At 42.3% G+C, this 20,638-nt stretch overlaps 2 protein-coding genes across 5 annotated transcripts in view; one reads left to right on the top strand and one right to left on the bottom strand.

Moving 5' to 3' along the window:
- TRMT2B (tRNA methyltransferase 2 homolog B) overlaps positions 1 to 20,638 on the bottom strand; it is an 87,887-nt gene that overhangs the window by 5,618 nt on the left and 61,631 nt on the right. The window lies entirely within an intron of this gene.
- Positions 622 to 20,245, top strand: ARL13A (ADP ribosylation factor like GTPase 13A). Of its 4 annotated transcripts, XM_055269419.2 has the most exons (9): positions 622 to 732; positions 2,653 to 2,725; positions 3,104 to 3,174; positions 14,618 to 14,867; positions 15,753 to 15,858; positions 16,342 to 16,508; positions 17,439 to 17,529; positions 17,626 to 17,806; positions 19,776 to 20,210. In XM_055269419.2, the coding sequence occupies exons 2-8, from the start codon at positions 2,667 to 2,669 to the stop codon at positions 17,752 to 17,754; spliced, it is 873 nt and encodes a 290-aa protein (XP_055125394.1). In that variant the 5' UTR covers positions 622 to 732; positions 2,653 to 2,666; the 3' UTR covers positions 17,755 to 17,806; positions 19,776 to 20,210. The 4 variants fall into 4 exon arrangements, with proteins under 4 accessions (XP_055125394.1, XP_055125396.1, XP_055125397.1 ...); XM_055269421.2 differs by lacking the exon at positions 17,626 to 17,806 and having other exon boundaries at positions 19,979 to 20,245; XM_055269422.2 differs by lacking the exon at positions 3,104 to 3,174.

The following is a 20,638-nucleotide window of genomic DNA, read 5'->3' on the forward strand; positions in this document are numbered from 1 at the left end:
TTGTAAGATGTTAACAATGAGGGAAATTGGGTGTTAGGGATAGTTACTCACTGTACTGTCTTAGCAATTTTTCTGTATATCTAAAACCATTCTGAAAAATAAAGCATTTTATAAAAAGTTCACTAAGTATGATATAGTTTGGCTAGAAGAGATAGAGATACACAGAGCAGAGGCAGTTTCTCTGGTACCTGAGGTCTGCAAGACCTTTGACCTAATACAGATCCTGAAGCCAGAATGCCTAGGTTTGAATTCTGGCTTTACCATTTATTAGCTAGGTAACCTTTGGCAAGTTATATAACCCCTTTGTGAACAACTTCATCTCTGAAAAGTAGGAATGATAGCCCCTACTTTGTCATGCTGTAGTAAGGATTAAATGAATTAATGTGTATAAAGTGCTTTAATGAGCCCTGGCACAAAGTAAATTCTATATAAATATTTTGCAAAATGAATAAAAACTATGATGACTAAAAGTTCCTTTAGTAATTATCTATAATCATACAAGGTAAGGATATATGAGTTTGGTTGCTATGAACCAGGTAGTGGTTGCCACAGACATGTCGGTACCTTGACAACCATTATTAGGACATTGCCATAGCTTTTATAAGTGGACAACCTGAGCTGTGTTAATCTGACAAGAAGGCTAGAAAGCTCAATGCATCTTCCTATTACTCTGCATATCTTAAGTCTTCCATCCAAAAAGAATCAACTTATCAGATAAATAAACACCTCGTGGTAAGCAAAATATGTCACTATCTTCATTTTACAGATAAGATAAGAAATTTGGAAATAGTAGGTTTAGTTGAGGTGATTTCACTTCAGGCTACTCAGAAGAGGCACTAGAAAAAAAGGATCAGTCTAGCAATCCCTAATTCAATCATTTTCCCAGTTGGGTTATCACACCTACCCTTCCTTATAAAGGAAGAACTTGTGTGATGCCAATTTGACACTTCTTGGTGGCACTGACAAACACAGAGAGCCTGACATCAAGTTAGAAGGCTCTGCCAATTATTAGGAAGCAGACATGAAGCGGTTACTGGCCTCTTCTCCAAGGGAGATGGCTATCATGGAACCCAGACAATTAGGCTCTGATGTTTCAGGCTCCTGGTCACATCAGCTTCATGTGCAAAACTGGAGTAAGGCTGGTTTTGATCACAGGCCATATATAAGGTTTCTCTTTTGTCTGGCATAAGCCAGAGCCATTCTCCAGGAGGTCCTTATGGGAAACCTAATGATCTCCTAGGGTCTGAGCTGTGCTATAAGAAATGCTATGAAATGTTAGTATTTTGGAATGGCAACTCTCCAGAACAGTAAATGACTGGATGACTCTGCAGAACCCTGATAAATTATCCATTAATAAGTCGGCACCTAAACTGTGCTCATCAGATAGCTAAGCAAAGCCCATCGAAGCATTAACTGAAGTACTTTGCTAACCCAACCAGGGCTTCCTCCAACTTTGGGCTTCAACACACAGTCGTCCCTCAGTAAACTCGGGGGAAATGGGTTCCTGAACCCCCTCATGTACCAAAATCTGTGCATTCTCAAATCCTGCAGTTGGCACTGCGAAACCCATGTACATGAAAAGTTAGCCCTGCATATACATGGGTTTCACATTCACAAATATCCTCATGTGATTGAAAAAAAAAATCTGGTATAAGTAGACTCATGCAGTTCAAACTCATGTTGTTCAAGGGTCAACCATAATTAGTCATTAGGAAAATGTAAATCAAAACCACAATGAAATACCTACCTCACACCCACTAGGATAGCTGTAAACAAAAAACAAGCATTACTGGTGGGAATGTAAGATGTTGTAGCCACTTTGCAAAACAGTCTGGCAGTTCCTCAAGAGGTTAAATATAGATTTATTATATAACCCAGCAGTAATACTCCTAGGTATATACCCAAGAGAAAAGAAAACATATCCACACAAAAACTTATATACAAATGTTTATAGCAGCATTATTCATAAGAGCCAAAAAGTGGAAACAATCCACTTTCCAAGGATGAACCTTGAAGTGATTGCCTAAATTATCCTTTTTACTTAGGCATTCACTTCCAAATCCAGCTGTGCATTGACATCACCTGGGAAGCTTCCCTTACGCAGCTCCCTGGCAATTTTTGAGGATGGGACACCTGGATTAATGTTTGAACCCAGACTAGACTATCTCTAAGGTCCCTGATAGCTCCAAAACTTGTATAAAATCTCTAATAGTGGGTCACCAATGCCCACATCTTTGAAGAAGAGACATTATTGGTACTTGGAACAGGTCTCCCGATAGGTCCTTCTAGAAGCCTAAGTTGGTTCTTCTCTTAGGCATCATCCCAACCTTCACAAGGTTGAATAAAGATATTCTTAACAAGGATGAACTATGGCTGAAGGGATAGGCCACGTCTGATTATGTCTGTGTAGGCTGCTATACTAAGAAATCACCCCATTTTGAGGAAAGCTACTCATTAGCACAGAACTTGTCGCTGCAGTTGAGAATAACCAGTTCCTCCTTCTATGACATTTATAGACACAGTTGGATAGAATGAATAGACTTCTAACAATCCCAGGCTTTCTGTTTATCAGCACCTGTTTAGTCATAAGCTGACTAAAGGCTCAGTGTTTATAATGGGACTTATTTCTTATTTTCTTTCTTAATATTTAAGAACTAAGATGAATCATGTTCCGGCTTTTGTTCTCCTGCTGCTCTTGGCTAAAGACAACAGAAGAGACACGAAGGTAATATTACAATTGTTTCCCTAGGCCTATTCCACTATTTCCTCCCACAAATCTGCCCATAGTCCCTCAAGGGACAAATCTTCATAATATATATTGTTAGGTGAAGTGATTAAGCAGTGTTTGTAAGATTGGGGGCAGGGTTGAGGAGGGATGGCCAATTGGACAAGGTTAAGTGAATCAGGGAAGAAAAGCATCCTTGGGGGCTTTGGTGAGGGGCTCCCATACCACCTTCTACTGCTTTGGCTGGGCCTTTTATGGTACATGCATTGAGATTACTGCAGGCAGAATCCCAAACAATAAGGAAGAGTATAACTCTCTGTTTAGCCTAAAACCTACCTGTTTTAAGACTTTGGGCTCATTTTTCTTTTTCATTTATAGGAATGTGACCATCCCTATCATTGGCTTGAACAACTCAGGCAAAACTGTTCTTGTGGAGACATTCCAAAAATGTAAGGAACTAAGAGCATTAGACACTGGCGTGGGTCTCCCATAGACCCCAGAATCCAGTGAAATAATCATTCCTTCCTAGCATTACTTCATGGTCCTCAGTTTCCCTCTTTTTGTGCATAAACACCTCCTAACACACACACATATACTCTCTCTATCTCTCTCCCTCCCTCCCTCCCTCCCTTCCCCACATTACATAAACAGCCTGTTTATGTAATGTCTGTCACCTGCTCCCTTTACAAGCTATCCTAATTGCAAGTCCTTTCATAGGGTCAGTAGGCATGAGTTCAAACTACGTAAAGCATTGCAGTCAATTATGAAGGATAGCATGTTTGAAATGATGTCTAGTTTCAGGGCTCAATTAAAGTGGAATTTGGTCTAGATAAGAGAGACAAGTGTGGGATGATAAAGAAGTTTAATAACATGAAATTTTGTGACAGCTAATATGGAGAGTTGGAGCTTGAGAAATGTTGTCAGTTCTGATATGTGCAAGTTTAATACCAGGTCTCTAGTTCAGTATCTTGACATTTCAAGAAGCAGTTACACAGAATTTCAGAAAGCTACTATACTACTTATTAAGGACCAATCAAAGAAGCCAGCACTGTCTGTCACAGGATGCCCTCCATCCATGTTTATTGGATAAATGAAGTAGTATGATGACATGATTGAGTTTTATCTAACCTGGCATCCCTGAACAAAAAAGGCTAACCTGACTCCTCTGCCACTGACCTACCTGAAGTGCTCATCAATTTCCCTGAACTACAACAACAGCCTTCTGGCTGATCTTGTCATCTCCAGTTGTCCCCCCAGTATTCAATCCACATAGCTACCAGAAGGACTTAATACAAAAGTCTGATCATGGCACTTCCCTGCTCAAAACTGTTCAATGCCATTATCTTCAAGATAAAACTTAAGTTTCTTAGCAGCACACAAAGCCCTCTATGAGTTGGTCCCTGAGTCCTCCTCCAACTTCATTTCCCATGCTCTCTGCACATGCCCTCTGATACAGCCACAACAAATGACTTGCCATCCCCCTTTTCTAGTTCTGTACATGCTGTCCCACTACCTAGCATTTTACCTCCACCATTATCTACCTGCTAAATCAAAAGCCTCAAGTCACAGCCCAGCTTGACCTCAGGAAAGCCTTCCCTATCAGTGCCCTCCTTCCTCAGCTCCCACTCTATTCCATGCATCGCTCTGGCATGCACTTATTACAACATCATCAGGCAATTTTAAGTCCATCCCCTAAATTGTGAGCCTCTTGGGGAGAAATAATGGATTTTTTCCTCTCTGTGTCTTTAGCCTGTGGCCTTTTAGCATTTTCAGGTAGGTATTCAATAAATATTCATGGAATGGATGTTCTCCCCCATTCCACCATTCACCTGAGACAACATGTTGCCATTTTCTTTGCTTTTTTTTTTTTCCTCTGAGACAGAGTCTTGTTCTGTTGCCCAGGCTGGAGTGCAGTGGTGTGATCTCAGCTCACTGCAACCTCCATCTCCCAGGTTCAAGCGATTCACATGCCTCAGCCTCCCGAGTAGCTGGGATTACAGGTGTGCACCACCACACCTGGCTGATTTTTTTTGGATTTCAGTAGAGATGGGGTTTCACCATGTTGGCCAGGCTGATCTGCAACTCCTGGGCTCAAGCAATCCTCCTGCCTCAGCCTCCCAAGGTGCTGGAATTACAGTGTGAGCCACTGCGCCCAGCGACATGTTGCCATTTTCTATAACAACTTCCTCTGTCCCATTAGCAGCTCCAAGCCTCACATTTTAGCCAATGGGTTCAGCCTTTTATCCCCCCTTGTAGGAAACAAACTTAACTCCTTGCTTCTCCCAATTCTCTGATAGGCAGAAATGTTTAAGAAGGTAAATAGCAGCAGGAAAAATCCAGGAGCCAGCAAAAATCACAAGATTATTGAAAAAAGTGGGGATAATTTTCTAGAGCCCCAACTCAACCTCATCCCTGGATTCCCTTTAGTCTGGGTGGGCCCTAGGAATCTAGATTTTAAGAACTCCTCAGGGGTTTCTGATGGCCAGCCAGCTTTTGGAAGCATTCACCTGGAATTACCAGTATGCTATTTTGCCTGTGAGAATAGTGTCTGTTTCCCATTTTAATTCCTAGAGGACACTGCCTACAGTCTATTTATTTTGTTACTGCATAACTTGCCCTGTGCTCAGTGAATACCTGGGGGATTATTCATAAATCTATTGGTTGTGGCTACATTCACAGACAATTTTTTTAATGGGCACTGATAACACATTCTGAAGAATGTCTCAGGCCACCTCTGTCTACGCAGGACCATCAGAATCAACCTAGTAGGTTGCTCTGTGCCCAAAATTGAATAATTCACCTCCCTTGTCCCTGCGAATGTTTTTTTGTTGTTGTTGTTGTTGTTGTTTGTTTTTTGTTTTTTGAGATGGAGTTTCACTCTCATTGCCCAAGCTGGAGTGCAATGGTGCAATCTCAGCTCACTGCAACCTCAGCCTCCTGGATTCAAGCGATTCTCCTGCCTCAGCCTCTAAGTAGCTGAATTACAGGCATGTGCTAACTTTTTGTATTTAGTAGAGACAGGGTCTCACCATGTTGGTCAGGCTGGTCTCAAACTCCTGACCTCAGGTGATCCACCCGCCTTGGCCTCCCAAAGTGCTGGGATTACAGGCTTAAGCCACTGCACCCAGCTGCTGCGAATGTTTTTTGCCAAGAACAGATAATTGCCTAGGAAGGAAATGCCCGTCTGCAAGTAATAACTGTGAACACTTGAAGACACCAGCTATAAAATATTTTGGCACACAAGCCATTTTTTAGTGGTTTTTAAAATTTGTTAAATTTTTATGGGTACACTGTAGGTGTATATATTTATGAGATATGTGAGATACGTTGATACAGGCATACTATGTGTAATAATCAAATCAGGGTAAATGGGGTATCCATCACCTCAAGCCTTCACCATTTATTTGTGTTACAAACATTCCAGTTGTACTCCCTCAGTTATTATAAATGTACAACAAATTATTGCTGACTATAGTCACTCTGTTGTGCTATCAAATACTAGATCTTATTCATTCTAACTATATTTTTGTACCATTAACCATCCCATTCCCTCCCCTCGCTATCCTTTCCACCCTCTAGTAACTATCCTTCTACTCTTTTTTCTTTTTTTTTTTTTTTGAGATGGAGTCTTGTTCTGTTGCTCAGGCTGGAGTGCAGTGGCATGATCTCAGCTCACTGCAACCTCCGCCTCTTGGGTTCAAGTAATTCTCCTACCTCAGCTTCCCAAGTAGCTGGGATTACAGGCATGTGCCACCACACCTGGCTTATTTTTGTATTTTTATTAGAGACGAGGTCTCACCATGTTGGCCAGGCTGGTCTTGAACTCATGACATCAGGTGATCTGCCTGCCTCGGCCTCCCAAAGTGCTGGGATTATAGGCATGAACCACCACACCCGGCTGTGTCCTTCTACTCTTTATCTCCATGAGTTCAATTATTTTACTCTAGGGCTTCCACAAATGAGTGAGAACATATGAAATTTATCTTTCTGTGCCTGGCTTATTTCAGTTAACATAATGTACTTGTTCTGCCCGTGTTGCTGCAAATGACAAGATCTTATTCTTTTTTATGGCTAAATAGTACTCCATTGTGTATATGTACCACATTTTCTTCATCCATTCATCTGTTGATGGACACTTAGGTTGCTTCCAAATCTTGGCTATTGTGAACAGTGCTGCAATAAACATGGGACACCAGATATCTCTTTGACATACTGATTTCCTTTCTTTTGGATACATACACAGCAGGTGGATTGCTGCATCACATGGTAGTTCTATGTTTAGTTTTTTGAGGAACTTTCATAGTGGAACATAATTTATGTTCTCAACAACAGTGTATGAGGGTCCCCCTTACTCCACAGCCTTGCCAGAATGATCAATATGCTGAGGAGAATAATGTATATCCTGCATTCATTGGATGAAATGTTCTGTAAATATCTATTAGGTCCATTTGCTCTATAGTGCAGATTAGGTACAATGTTTCATTGTTGATCTGGATAATCTGTCCAATGCTGAAAGTGGGGTGCTTAAATCTCCAATTATTACTGTATTGGGGTCTATCTCTCTCTCTTTAGCTCTAATGTTTGCTTTATATATCTGGGTGCTCCAGTGTTGGGTGCATATATAATTGTTATATACACTTGCTGAATTGATTCCCTTATCATTATATAATGACATTGTCTCTTTTTATAGTTTTTGTCTTGAAATCTGTTTTGTCTGAAGTATAGCTACTCCCGCTCTTTTGGGTTTCCAGTTGTATGGAATATAATTTTCTATCCCTTTCAGTCTATATGTGTCTTTATAGATGAAGTGTGTTTCTTGTAGGAAACAGATCATGTTTTTTTTTTTTTAATCCACTCAGCCACCCTATGTCTTTTGTTTGGAGAGTTTAGTCCATTTATATTCAATGTTATTATTAATAAGGACTTACTACTGCCACCTTGTTATTTGCTTTCTGGTTGTTTTTTGGTCTTTTCCTTCCTTCCTTCCTGTCTTCCTTTTTGTGAAAGTGATTTTCTCTGGTAGTATGTTTTGATTTATTGCTTTATATTTTTTGTCTATCTGTTGTAGGTTTTTTTATTTGAAGTTACCATGGGGCTTGCAAATAACATCTTATAACCCTTTTTTTTAAATATTCACCCACTGCCCCCTGGAAACCCCCTTATTTTAAACTGATGACAACTGTGATTGCAAAAGCAAGCAAAGAGAAAACTAATATTAATTGTACACTTTAACTTCATCCCCTCTGCTTTTTAACTTTTTGTTGTTTCTATTTATATCTTATTATACTGTCTTTAAAAGTTGCTGTAGTTGTTACTTTTGATAGGTTCATCTTTTAGTCTTTGTACTCAAGCTATGAGTAGTTTACATACCACAATTACAGTATTATAACAATACTCTGTATTTGTCTGTATGAGTTGCTGTTACCAGTGGGTTTTATACCTTCAGGTGATTTCTTATTGCTCATTAACATCCTTTTCTTTCAGACTGAAGTACTCCCTTTGGCATTTCTTGTAGGAGAGGTCTGGTGTTGACAAAAATCCCTCAGCTTTTGTTTGTCTGGGAAATACTTTATTTCTCCTTCATGTTTGAAGTATAATTTTGCTGGATATAATATTCTAGGATAAAAGTTTTTTTCCTTGATATACTTTAAGTATATCATGCCACTCTCTTATTTCAATCTTTGTTAAACTTATCTGATAAATTCTGAATTCCTTCTTTGTGTTATCTTGGACTTCATTGATCTTCCTCAAAACAACTATTTTGAATTCTCTGTCTGAAAGGTCACTTATCTCTGTCACTCCGTAATATGTTACTGGTGCCTTATTTAGCTCTTTTAGTGATGTCATTTTTCCTGGATGGTCTTGATGTTTATTGATGCTCATCAATGTCTGGGCACTGAAGAGTTAAGTATTTATGCAGGCTGGGGTTGTTTTTACCCATCCTTCTTGAGAAGGACTCAAAGGGAATTGAGTGTTGTGATCAAATCTTTGGTCACTGCAGCTGTATATGCATTAGGGGACACCCTAAGCCTAGTAATGCTGTGACTCTTGTAAAGCTGTAGAGATACCATTTTGGTGGTCTTGGGTAAGATCTGAGAGAATTCCCTGGTTTACCAGGCAAAGTCTCTTGTTCTTTTCCCTTACTTTCTCCCAAACAAATGGAGTCTCTCTGTGCTGAGCTGCCTGGAGTTGGGGAAGGGGTGATACAAGCACTCCTGTGGCCACGACCACTGAGACTGTGCTGAGTCACGCATGAAGCCAACACAGTACTGAGTCTCACCCAAGGCCTGTGGCAACTATTTCTTGGCTATCCCTGATATTTATTCAAGGCCCAAGGGCACTTTAGTCAGTAGGTGATGAATCCTGCCAGGACAGCGTATTTCCCTTCAGTGCAGCAGGTTCCTTTCTGGTCCAGGGTAGGTCTAGAAATGCCACCAGGAGCTAGGGCCTGGGGTCAGGGGCTTTAGAAATCTGCTTGGTGCTTTATTTTACTGGGGCTGAGCAAGTACCCAGGTTGCAAGACAAAGTCCTCTTTATATTTCTCTCTCCTTTCCTCAAGCAGAATTGGCCACCACAGCCCCAAGCCCATAGCGACTATAGCCTGGCTACCATCAATGTTTATTCAAGGCCCGAGGGCTCTTTAGTCAGCAGGCAGTGAGTCCTGCCAGGCCTGGGTCTCTCCCTTCAGGGCAGCGTGTTCCTTTCTGGCCCAAGGTGAGTCTAGAAATGCCCTCCAGGAGCTAAGGCCTGGAATCAGGGACTTCAGGAGTCTGCTTGGTGCTGTATTTTACTGTGGCTGAGTTAGTACTGAAGTTGCAAGAAAAAGTCCTTTTTACTCTTCTCTCTCCTTTCCTCAAGCAGGAGTCTCTCCTGATGGCCACCACCGCTGAAAATGTGCGCACGCCTGAAGCCAGCACGATACCAGGTCTTGCCCAAGGCCCATGGTGACTACTGCCTGGCGCTTGCTTGGGATGTTTACTCAAGGCCTAAAGGCTCCTTAGTCAGGTGGTGGTGAATCCTGTCAAGACTGGGTCCTTCCCTTCAGGGCACTGGGTTCCCTTCTGGCCCAGGATGGGTCTAGAAATGTCATCGGGGAGCCATGGCCTGAAATGGGGGCTTCAGGACTCTGCTTGGTACTTTATTTTCCTGTGGCTGAGCTGGTATTCAAGTTGTAAGACAATGTTCTCTTTACTCTTCCCTCTCCTCCTGGAGCTGCAAGCTGTGCTGCCTGGCACTGGGAGGAGGGGTGACACAAGCACTCCCTTGGTCACTCCAGCTGGTGACTCACTAGGTTGCATGCCCCCTGAGTCCTTGGCTCCAAGACCATCACAGCACCAGGACTTGTCCAGGAACTGCAGTCCTTGTGGCCTGGACTGCCTTTTAAATTTATTTAGCACCCCAGAGCACTTCAGGCCATGGTGGCAGGGCTTGCTGGAACTCAGGTTCCAACTGTTCGAATGGACAATTTCCCTCTGGCTAGGGCTGGTCTAAATGCTTCCTCCGTAAGTGCTAGGCAAATTCCGCCCTATGTAGTTTTCTGCTGTGACAGGGCAGCACTGAGTTCCAATCCAAAGTCCTACAATCACTGCACTCTCTCTTTCAAGCACAGATTCTCTCTCTGTGCCATGTGGTGCTGCCAGGGGATGAGGAAAGGGTGGTGCTAGTGATTCAAGACTGTCTTTCCTATCCTCTTCAGTGCCTCTTTCCTTGACATGATGTTATAACCAAGGTGGGGTGTGGGGGCTAATGCCTGTAATCCCAGCACTTTGAGAGGCCAAGGCAGGCAGATCGCTTGAGCCCATGAGTTCAAGACCAGCCTGGGCAACATGCCAAAACTCTCTACAAAAAAAAAAAAAAAAAAAAAATTAGCCAGGTATGGTGACACATGCCTGTAATCCCATTTACTCAGGAGGCTAAGGTGGGAGGATCACTTGAGTCCAGGAGGTCAAGGCTACAGTGAGCTGAGACTGAGCCACTGCACTCCAGCGTGGGTGACAGAGTGAGACCCTGTCTCAAAAAAAGAAAAAAATACAGATGTTATAACCAGGTACTGTGATCGCTCACCTGATTTTTGGTTCTTATGAAGGTGCTTTCATGTGGATAGTTGTTCAATTTGGTGTTCCTGCAGGGGTGACCATCACTGAAGGATTCTATTTGGCCATCTTATGCCACCACCTCCGAGTCATTATTATTGACACCATTCACTAAAACTGTTTTGTCTGGCATGGTCATGTAAGGCAAGAAGAAACCCAACCACTGGCACAAGCAGGTGTCCTAAATGAGGACATTTAGAAGAGTGCCTTTCAAACCTGGCTATATATTTCAATTAGCTGGGGAGCTTCTTAAAAAACATCGTGATGCTTCAGCCCCACCCCAGATCTATGGACTCAAACCCTGAGAGAACGAAGCCTGGAGGTGGCTGGGCATGGTGGCTTACGCCTGTAATCCCAGCACTTTGGGAGGCCAAGGGGTGGGGGAGGGGGGGGGTGGATCACCTGAGGTCAGGAGTTCGAGACCAGCCTGGCCAACATGGTGAAACCCCCGTCTCTACTAAAAATACAAAAATTGGCTGGGTGTGGTGGTGGGGGCCTGTAATCTCAGCTACACAGGAGGCTGAGGTAGGAGAATTGCTTGAACTCGGGAGGCAAAGGGTGGAAGGCAAAGGGTGGAAGGCAAAGGGTGTAGTGAGCCGAGATGGTGCCACTGCACTCCAGGCTTAATAGATGAATAAATAAATAAAATGCTCTACAGGTGATCATGGAGAACAGTGAATACTGAGAACCAATAACCAGAATCACCTGGGGAGCTTTCAAACCTACTGACAGGGGACCTGGAGATTCAGAAATTTTGGTCTGGGAAGGGCCCATGGAATCTAGTTTTTTTTTTTTTTTTTTTTTTTTTTGAGACAGAGTCTCACTCTGTCACCCAGACTGGGGTGCAGTGGTACAGTGGTGTGATCATGGTTCACTACAGCCTTGATTGCCCAGGCTCAAGCGATCCTCCCACCTCAGGCTTCCAAGTAGCTGGGACTACAGGTGTGTAGCATGGGATCTGTATCTTAACAAGCTCACCAGATGATGCTGAGACACAATCAGGCATGGGTTTCATGGTTCTCTAGAGTAGTGGTACTCAAGCTTTAAAGTGCAGAGGAATCACCTCAGGATTTTGTTAACCATAGGGAGTTCATTAAACACGCAAATGCTTGTGTCCCAAGCCTAGAGGTTTTGATTCATTTGGTCTGGACTAGGCTTTAACAATCACCCCCATGTAATTCTCAATTACATGGTGCCCAGACCATGCTTTATGAAACACTCCACTAGGGATACAGAGATGAATCAGACTCAGTACCGGTCCTTAGAGTGTTTACACGTTAATAGAGGAAATAAGATAAATGTAAATTGTCAGGGAACAACCGCTCACAGCATCTAGGGTTCACCAACAATAGAATACACTAACTGAAGGAACTGGTAAGGTTTCAAGTAAAAAGAAAAAACTAAGGAAAAAAATTTTTTCTCTGACAGGGCAAAAAAATATATAAAGCTTTTCTCGATGCAGGAAACTCTAATATTACCTTTAGAGTTTTAACCTATTCACTTTTTTTTTTGAGACAGATGTCTCGCTCTGTCGCCCAGGCTGAAGTGCAATGGTGAGACCTCAGCTCACTGCAACCTCTGCCTCCTGGGTTCAAGCAATTCTCCTGCTTCAGCCTCCCAAGTAGCTAGGATTACAGGTGCCCGCCACCACGCCCGGCTAATTTTTGTATTTTTAGTGGAAACAGGGTTTCACCATGTTGGCCAGGCTGGTCTCTAACTCCTGACCTCAGGTGATCCGCCTGCCTCGGCCTCCCAAAGTGCTGGGATTACAGGTGTGAGCCACCGTCCCTGGCCCACTTATTATTTTTGAGTAGTCTAATACAGATATAGCAAATATCACATCAAAGTTTTGGCTGAAAATTATTTTATCTGAAAACTATAATTTAAAAGTTCATTGCCTAACATGAAATCAGAAGAGATGTTATGAAAATCACATTTAAACATAATAATAATACATACATATACACACATATATATGTATTCTCATTTCTAAAGACCCAAAAGCATATTACTAACTTTTCACATTAATAACTCATTTTAGCAATCCTATGGAAAATGTCACATGCAGATCTAAGACTACAAATAAGAAGTTATGAATTCTAGTCTTAGTGCTCCCAGGTGTGGGTGTAGAGAATGTATAAAGTCATTTTGCTACTAATGTGGGAAGAGAGCTAGGCTAGAACGGTCAGTTCAACAGACTGGAATGCATATAAAGGCTGCCGTTTTCCATTTTCCTTCTCTTTTTTTTGGTTTTTTTTTTTTTTTTTGAGATGGAGTTTCACTCTTGTCCCCCATGCTGGAGTGCAGTGGCGTGATCTCAGCTCACCGCAACCTCTGTCTCCAGGGCTCAAGTGATTCTCCTGCCTCAGCCTCCCAGGTAGCTGGGATTACAGGCGTGTGCCACCGCACCCGGCCAAGTTTTTTTTTCTTTTTTTTTTTTTGTATTTTTAGTAAAGACGGGGTTTTGCCATGTTGGCCAGGCTGGTCTTGAACTCCTAACCTCAGGTGATCCACCCACCTCAGCCTCTCAAAGTGCTGGGATTACAGGCGCGAGCCACCGTGCCCAGCCAAGACTGCCGTTTTCAACTCCGTTTCTATGGGAGCTGAATGAGGTATGGAATTCCCTATGAGATTTTGTGTTCTGGCTACAGCTTTTCAAATGAAAATGTGTCTAAGTCTAGCATGGTTTCTTGGAAGAGATATGTGGGAGACAACTTCATACCCTCATCTACAGTAACAACCACCATAAACATTTATTGAACACCTACTGTGTGTAAGGTAATACAGACATCCTCCCTCATATAGCTTATGTTTTAGTTGGAGAGACAAAACAAGCACAAAAAGAGGTGAAGGACCAGCTCAACAGACCATGTGCTCAACAAGAGAGAGAGAGAGAAGTGAGAAGTGGACAGGCCAGAGAAGTCTTCCTAAACAGTACTTGAGCTGGGTATTGAAGGGTGGGAGAGAAGGACCTCCTGTTCATTCATTCATTTATCAGATTAATTCAATAATGAATGTGCTTGGCATCATGAATGTAAAAGTGAATAAATTTCAATAAAATTGAAAGGGTTCCTGTCCTGTTGCAGTTTATAACCCAGATAAATAAACCATAGAATTTACAACACTGTAATATGTGCTATGACAATGGTAAACTCAGAAGAAAGGTACCTTATCCAGATGGCTGGTGGTGTGTGGGAAAACTCTAGAATAAACAAGATCAAAATTGACATTTTAAAAAATAGGCATTAACTAAGCAAAGAGTAGAAGTGTTCTAGGCAGAGAAAATGGCATCTTGTAACATCCCAGGGCAAGAGAGAGCAAGACATTGATGTAGAGTGGGAGAAGTAAGGGCAAAGGAGCCAAGGGAAGAACAGATTGGGTATGTGCTAGGACAGTGTGGACACCCGTCAGGCTACAGCGCTAGGAGATAGGTCTGGCAGGTTAGGAGGTGAAGGAGTCTGTATTATATCTGGAAGCAGTGGACACTCACTAAAGGTTACTGAGCCAGGAGAGGATAGCATGGGTAAAGCGATGATTTAGGAAGATAGCCCCCAAGTATGGGCAGGGTGGCAGGATGCTTCAGTGGGATTTATAAGAGCAGGCTCTAGTCAGGGTTCAACAAATTATTTGATCTAACTATATTTCCCTACTTTGTGATTGCTTTTCCTCTCCTCCCCTCTGCATAGTACTTCCCAGTAGGATAGACAACTGTATGAAATCGGAACCGACTCTACTCCTGTTAGATGAGTATGGAGTTTCGATCTAAGTGATTGCTTCTCCTCTTTTCCCCTATGCATAGTACTTCCCAGTAAGACAGACCATTGTATGAAATCGGAACTGACTACACTTCTGTTAGATGAGTATGAACTTTCCATCTATGACCTGAATGGAGACCTGAAGAGCCGCGAAGCATGGCCAAACTACTATGCACAGGCCCATGGGCCTGTTTTCGTCCTGGATTCCAGTGACATAAGACGCATGCAGGAAGTGAAGATCATCTTAACACATCTGCTGTCTGATAAAAGAGTGGCAGGGAAACCCATCTTACTGTAAGATTCTGCCTTTCTGTCCTATTTCTGCTTCCCAATTTGTACCCTTAAAAGTATAGAAATGAAGGGTGGGGTGGTCCCTTTGTCACACCCAGCTAGGCCTCCTGTTCCCTTAGGCTCAGTGAGGTAGAGCGGCCCAATTTTCTGGGGTCTGTTCTCAAGAGCTACTTTCTACCACATACTGCTATGGGGGACATGTTACCTAACTGTACAAAGGTAATTTTGAAGGGAAGCATCAAAGGGAAATGAAAAGTGGTATCCACCACCTCCACCCCTTGACTCTTCCTGAAGACTACCTTCCTGAATTTGCTTATCATCTTTTCTGGTTTCGGTCTCTGATCCTGAAACCTCATGATAGCAGAGAACTCCTATCTTGTATAATTGATGCCGATGACCTCCTCTCTGATCAGATTGCTCAAAAGTTACATAACTAGCACTTATTCCAGGGTGATAATGAATGCAGGTGGCCAGTCAATTCTCATCCCTGCCCCCAACTCCCTTTATGCTTCTTTCATTCCTCATTAGCAACCCCAACTAGAGCATGAACAGAGTTTGGGAAAGGATGTAAAAACTCCAAATCTGTTCATAGCCCAGTTAGCAATTCTAATTAAAGTTTGATAGCATAATGTAGGGGAAGTGAGAAATGAGCCCTGGGGGGACTATCTTGGATTCAAATGATTTGTGCTATACTTTCCATCATTGGGAGTTGGCTAGAAAAATATCTAGCTTATCTCATTAGGTATGTCTTTAAACCTAATTCCTGGATATGTAGCAGTTATAGTAGAATTTGTTCTCCTCCTCTTTCCCTTCTTTTCTCGCCTTTTGCATCTATTTTGGTTTCACTCATCCACTCTTTTTTCCTCCCTCTCTCATATGCTGTTTTAGCTTAGCAAACAAACAAGACAAGAAGAAAGCCCTCATGCCTTGTGATATTATTGACTATCTACTTCTAAAGAAGCTGGTGAAAGAGAATAAGTGCCCATGCCGAGTGGTAAGTGTCAACCTCTTCCTTCCCTCTTCCTCTGGAGCCCAGCTGATGCAGCCCTTGGCCCATTCTATAATCAGTCCCATATGTTGGGTTTGGGGCAAGGTCTCTCCCTGTCAGGCAACACCCACAGTGATTCCTGACTTGATGGTGATAATAAATATTGCATTCTGCCTTCAAAATAGTTCTGTAAAGTGGACACATGAATATCCCCATTTTATGGATAAAAAAGCCAAGGCTCAGAGACTCTACGTGACTTGCTCAAGGTCACACACCCAAGACACCACAACCACTTTATTAAAGGACCTCAGATTTTATTTCTGTCATTTGCCTTCTCAGATGTGAATGCTGAGTGTCTCCTAGAAGTCTCAGAGCCTCTCTAGGCATAGCAGAGCTTATGTGTTCCTTCACTCTTTGAATGACAGTGACTGGTTCTGCGGGCCCCAGGGGTCCCAGGCTCCAGGTCTGCAGCCTTCTCTTTTGTCACAGGAGCCATGTTCAGCCATCAGAAACCTTGAGAGAAGAAACCATCAGCCCATAGTTGAAGGACTGTGCTGGCTATTAGCTGTCATTGATACTTGCCAACTACCACCTACCTCGAGCATCTCAATCTCCAAGAATAACACAGGCTCTGGAGAAAGATGCTCATCACACAGGTACTGAGATGCCTCTATGAGATTTACTGATAAGAAAAGCTGCAGGGATCAGTCTTTCTCACGAGCAAGGAGTTCTGGGAGGTGCTTGGATTCTGGGTGGCATTGAGCAAGTCTCTTGATATCATTGGCTCAAATGGGGCTAGGGCAGTGCCCACCAACACTCCAACATTGTTAGGTATACCTCATCCCTGGCATAACTTGAGTGGTCATGTGAGGGGAATGATTTTCATAAAGGTAAGCCAACCTATCAGCATTAGAGCTTCCCCAAAACAGGGTTTCTAATATCTGATTTACCATGTGGAGAAAAGGAACATGAGCCCCTTAAAGAGCCTACTGGCATTATTCTACGGATGAATGCCATGAACCTACTCAATATTCTCAGCCTCTAGTTCTTAATCCTCCCAATAATGAGGAATGATGGGAGAGGACAGAAATGTTGAAAAGAGGCCGGGCGCGGTGGCTCACGCTTGTAATCCCAGCACTTTGGGAGGCCGAGGCGGGCGGATCACGAGGTCAGGAGATCGAGACCACGGTGAAACCCCGTCTCTACTAAAAATACAAAAAATTAGCCAGGCGCAGTGGCGGGCGCCTGTAGTCCCAGCTACTCGGAGAGGCTGAGGCAGGAGAATGGCGTGAACCCGGGAGGCGGAGCTTGCAGTGAGCCGAGATTGCGCCACTGCACTCCAGCCTGGGCGACAGAGCGAGACTCCGTCTCAAAAAAAAAAAAAGAAATGTTGAAAAGAGGAAAAAGAAAAAGAAAATAGGAGGTGATCAGAGTTTTGAGGAGCAAAAGGCCTAAACATCCTCTTGCTCTGTTATCACTTTCATTGCCCAAAGGCATATGGCAGGGATGGGGTAGGAGCTGCATTAGATAAAGAAGCTTGAAGTGTGTCTGTTTCTACTACTGCTATCCTTTCCATCTTCCCCCAGCTTCTCCACCAGAACAGGAATGTCAAAGGAGAAAAGACAGCATCTAGAACAATGCTCAATCGAAGCTAAGCCTCTAAAGTCAATCCTACAGGTAAATGGCCCTTTAAATGTTAATACTCAGTGACAAATCCCTGAACACGTGGGCACCAACTAACTTCTCTCCCCTCCCCATCTTCTTGCTGTACAGAAAGAAGGTACAAGATTACGGTCTAAAAAGAATACGTCAGTAACATTTGCTTTAGATGAACCCATGAAAGAAGGTGAATGTTCTAGGAGAACTAGAGCTCAGAATACTACGAAGCTTCGCTACAATTGAAGGAGTGGCTTACAGACTCCAGCTCCATATGTTGATGACAATATTTTTGAAGGTAATGCTGGATCAGTGGTTAGAGAAGAAAATTTACATAGGCCTTCCCTAACAATTTCTATAATAGTATTCCAATTTTGAGCCTGAATTTCTTTCCTCACTCTATGGTTGGTGATTAGGAGAAGAGAAATACAAGAAGTACAGGAAGGGTGCTTGGGTACCATCTTCTGGTAGTCCAGCATGATGCCCCAGCACTGGTTGACACAAGATCTTTAGATGGCTATAGGGTTATCTTAAAGTCTATTATTCCAGTGGTGAAAGTACAAGAACTTTATATATATATATATATATATATCTCATATATATATCTCATATATATATCTCATATATATATCTCATATATATATCTCATATATATCTCATATATATATCTCATATATATATCTCATATATATCTCATATATATCTCATATATATCTCATATATATCTCATATATATATCTCATATATATCTCATATATATCTCATATATATATCTCATATATATATCTCATATATATATATATATATATCAAGAACTTTAAAAACATGAATACACTATGAACCAGTAATCTCAATTCTTGAGCTGTCTCCAAGGATAATTACACAAGTACCCAAAAAACGATGCTCAAGGATGTTTAATCACAGCACTGTGTACAATAACTAAAAGTGGGAAACAGCCTATATGTCCAACAATGGAGAATGGCTAAATAAATTAGGATGAATCTATGCCATGGAATACTATGCATACATTAAAAAGGCTAATGTGGACTTATATTTGCTGACATGGAAAGTTTTCCACAACCTGGCATTTTTGTTAGGGAAAATAGCAAGTTAGAGTACAGCACGTATAGCACGTTACATATACAGATATAGAAATACCTGGAGGAATATCACTGAAAGATACTAGGTGGTTGTGAGATGTAAAAGGCCAAGGTGCCTTTCCTTTGGATTTTTGTTTTATTAGAAATTTTCTCTTTTTGGCCAGGCGTAGTGGCTCACGCCTGTAATCCCAGCACTTTGGGAGGCTGAGGCGGGCGGATCACGAGGTGAAGAGATCAAGACCATCCTGGCCAACATGGTGAAACCCCGTGTCTACTAAAAATACAAAAATTAGCTGGGCATGGTGGCGGACGCCTGTAGTCCCAGCTACTGGGGAGGCTGAGGCAGGAGAATCGCTTGAACCCAGGAGGTGGAGTTTGCAGTGAGCCAAGATAGTGCCACTGCACTCCAGCCTGGCAACAGAGCGGGACTCCATCTCAAAAAAAGAAAAAAAAAAAGAAATTTTCTTTTTTTATACTAAGCAGATATAATTTCCCCCAATACAAAAAAAAGCTACGAGGGCTTAAAGGCTGTAGTTACTAGCCACTCATTCTCAGTATTCCTTAGGACCCCAGTCTCCAAGACTGTCAACTGTCAATATTATAATGTCATCTCAGCTCTGAAAGAGACATGGCCTTTTATATCGCTGGCTACCTTGGAGCTTTGGGTTGTTACACCTACATGGAGGAGCTTGGACTTGGCCTGGGCCACTAACAAGGAGACAGACACTGCTCTGGGGACAAGGGGTGAGGATGAGAGCAGAGAGTAGAGCAGAAGGAAGTGGTAGAAGAGGAAGTGTTTTTTTAGACAACTACCCCTAAATCTTTGTCCAAAATTTAAATCCATTTTCCTTTCTATAACTCCAGAACTTAGGGCAAAAAAAAGAATGGATACCTGGGACACAGATAAGATGTTACTGGAAAATTCCTGTGAAGAAGCCTTTGGTTCCTATAGTTAATACTACTTAAATGAAGGACAGAGGGGAAAGAGCAAGAGTGAGAGAAAGTACGAGGCCAGGGCAGAGGATGGGCACCTCGTGGGGTGCAGTCTATACCCTGTTGGAAACTGGCCAATACCCTCCTACCCTGAAATGGTCTGGGAAGGACAGGAAGCCTGGCACTTGGCTTCACTTACAATAACTGACCTTTTTCTCTTTTTACTTTCAACAGACTACTAAAGAGAAAAACAGAGGGAAACCCAAAGAGACAGTTGATATCCCTCCCTCAGCAAACAGGTTAATCTCCAGAACTATCAGGACTACCCGGTTTTTAAATTTCCATTTGATAATATTTCTACACTCCCCATACAACTCCACCTACTCTAATATCACATCCCTGAGAACCCCTGTTGTTCCTGTATATCTATATTCTAGCCATCAAATCAATCCTATACTCACTGAGAGGCTCAAGAAGAGTGAGATGGCATCCATTGAGAATGAAGACCACCTTGGTGAAAAAGAACAGAGGCTTTATATCTTTGTACCGAGATGCTGCTGACAAAGCTTGTGGACAATAACATGGGTGATCAACCAAAATTGAGCCTTAGAAATACAGGGTTCATTTAGAAATACATATTTTTTCTTTAAGGTTCTTGGGCAGAAAAGGATTGGCAAAAATAAATAGAACTTCTTTGCTGAGAATTATGCTCTACTGAATCATTTTCAGTCATACCTCCATAAACAACTTTGTTTTAAAGCCCCAGACACTCTGTGAAGCCCAGAACAATTGCTTTGCTGTCCCTTCAGGTAGTTGCCTCTACCAACACTTTGGTTAGCTATGCAAAAAAATGTAGGCACTTGAATGCGTTGATCCCTCTATCCCAAGGGTGGCAGTGGTAGTGGTAGTAGTTATTTACCATTGCTACTACTATAGGTTGAGTATCCCTTATCTGAAATGCTTGGGACCAAAAGCATTTCAGATTTCAGATTTATTTTCATTTAGGAATATTTGCATTATATGTACTTACTGGTTGAGCATCCCTAATCCAAAAATCTGAAACATTCCAATGAGCATGTCCTTTGAGTGTCATGTCA

The sequence above is a fragment of the Symphalangus syndactylus genome, chromosome X, assembly GCF_028878055.3.
Source record: "Symphalangus syndactylus isolate Jambi chromosome X, NHGRI_mSymSyn1-v2.1_pri, whole genome shotgun sequence".
Classification (NCBI taxonomy): domain Eukaryota; kingdom Metazoa; phylum Chordata; class Mammalia; order Primates; family Hylobatidae; genus Symphalangus; species Symphalangus syndactylus.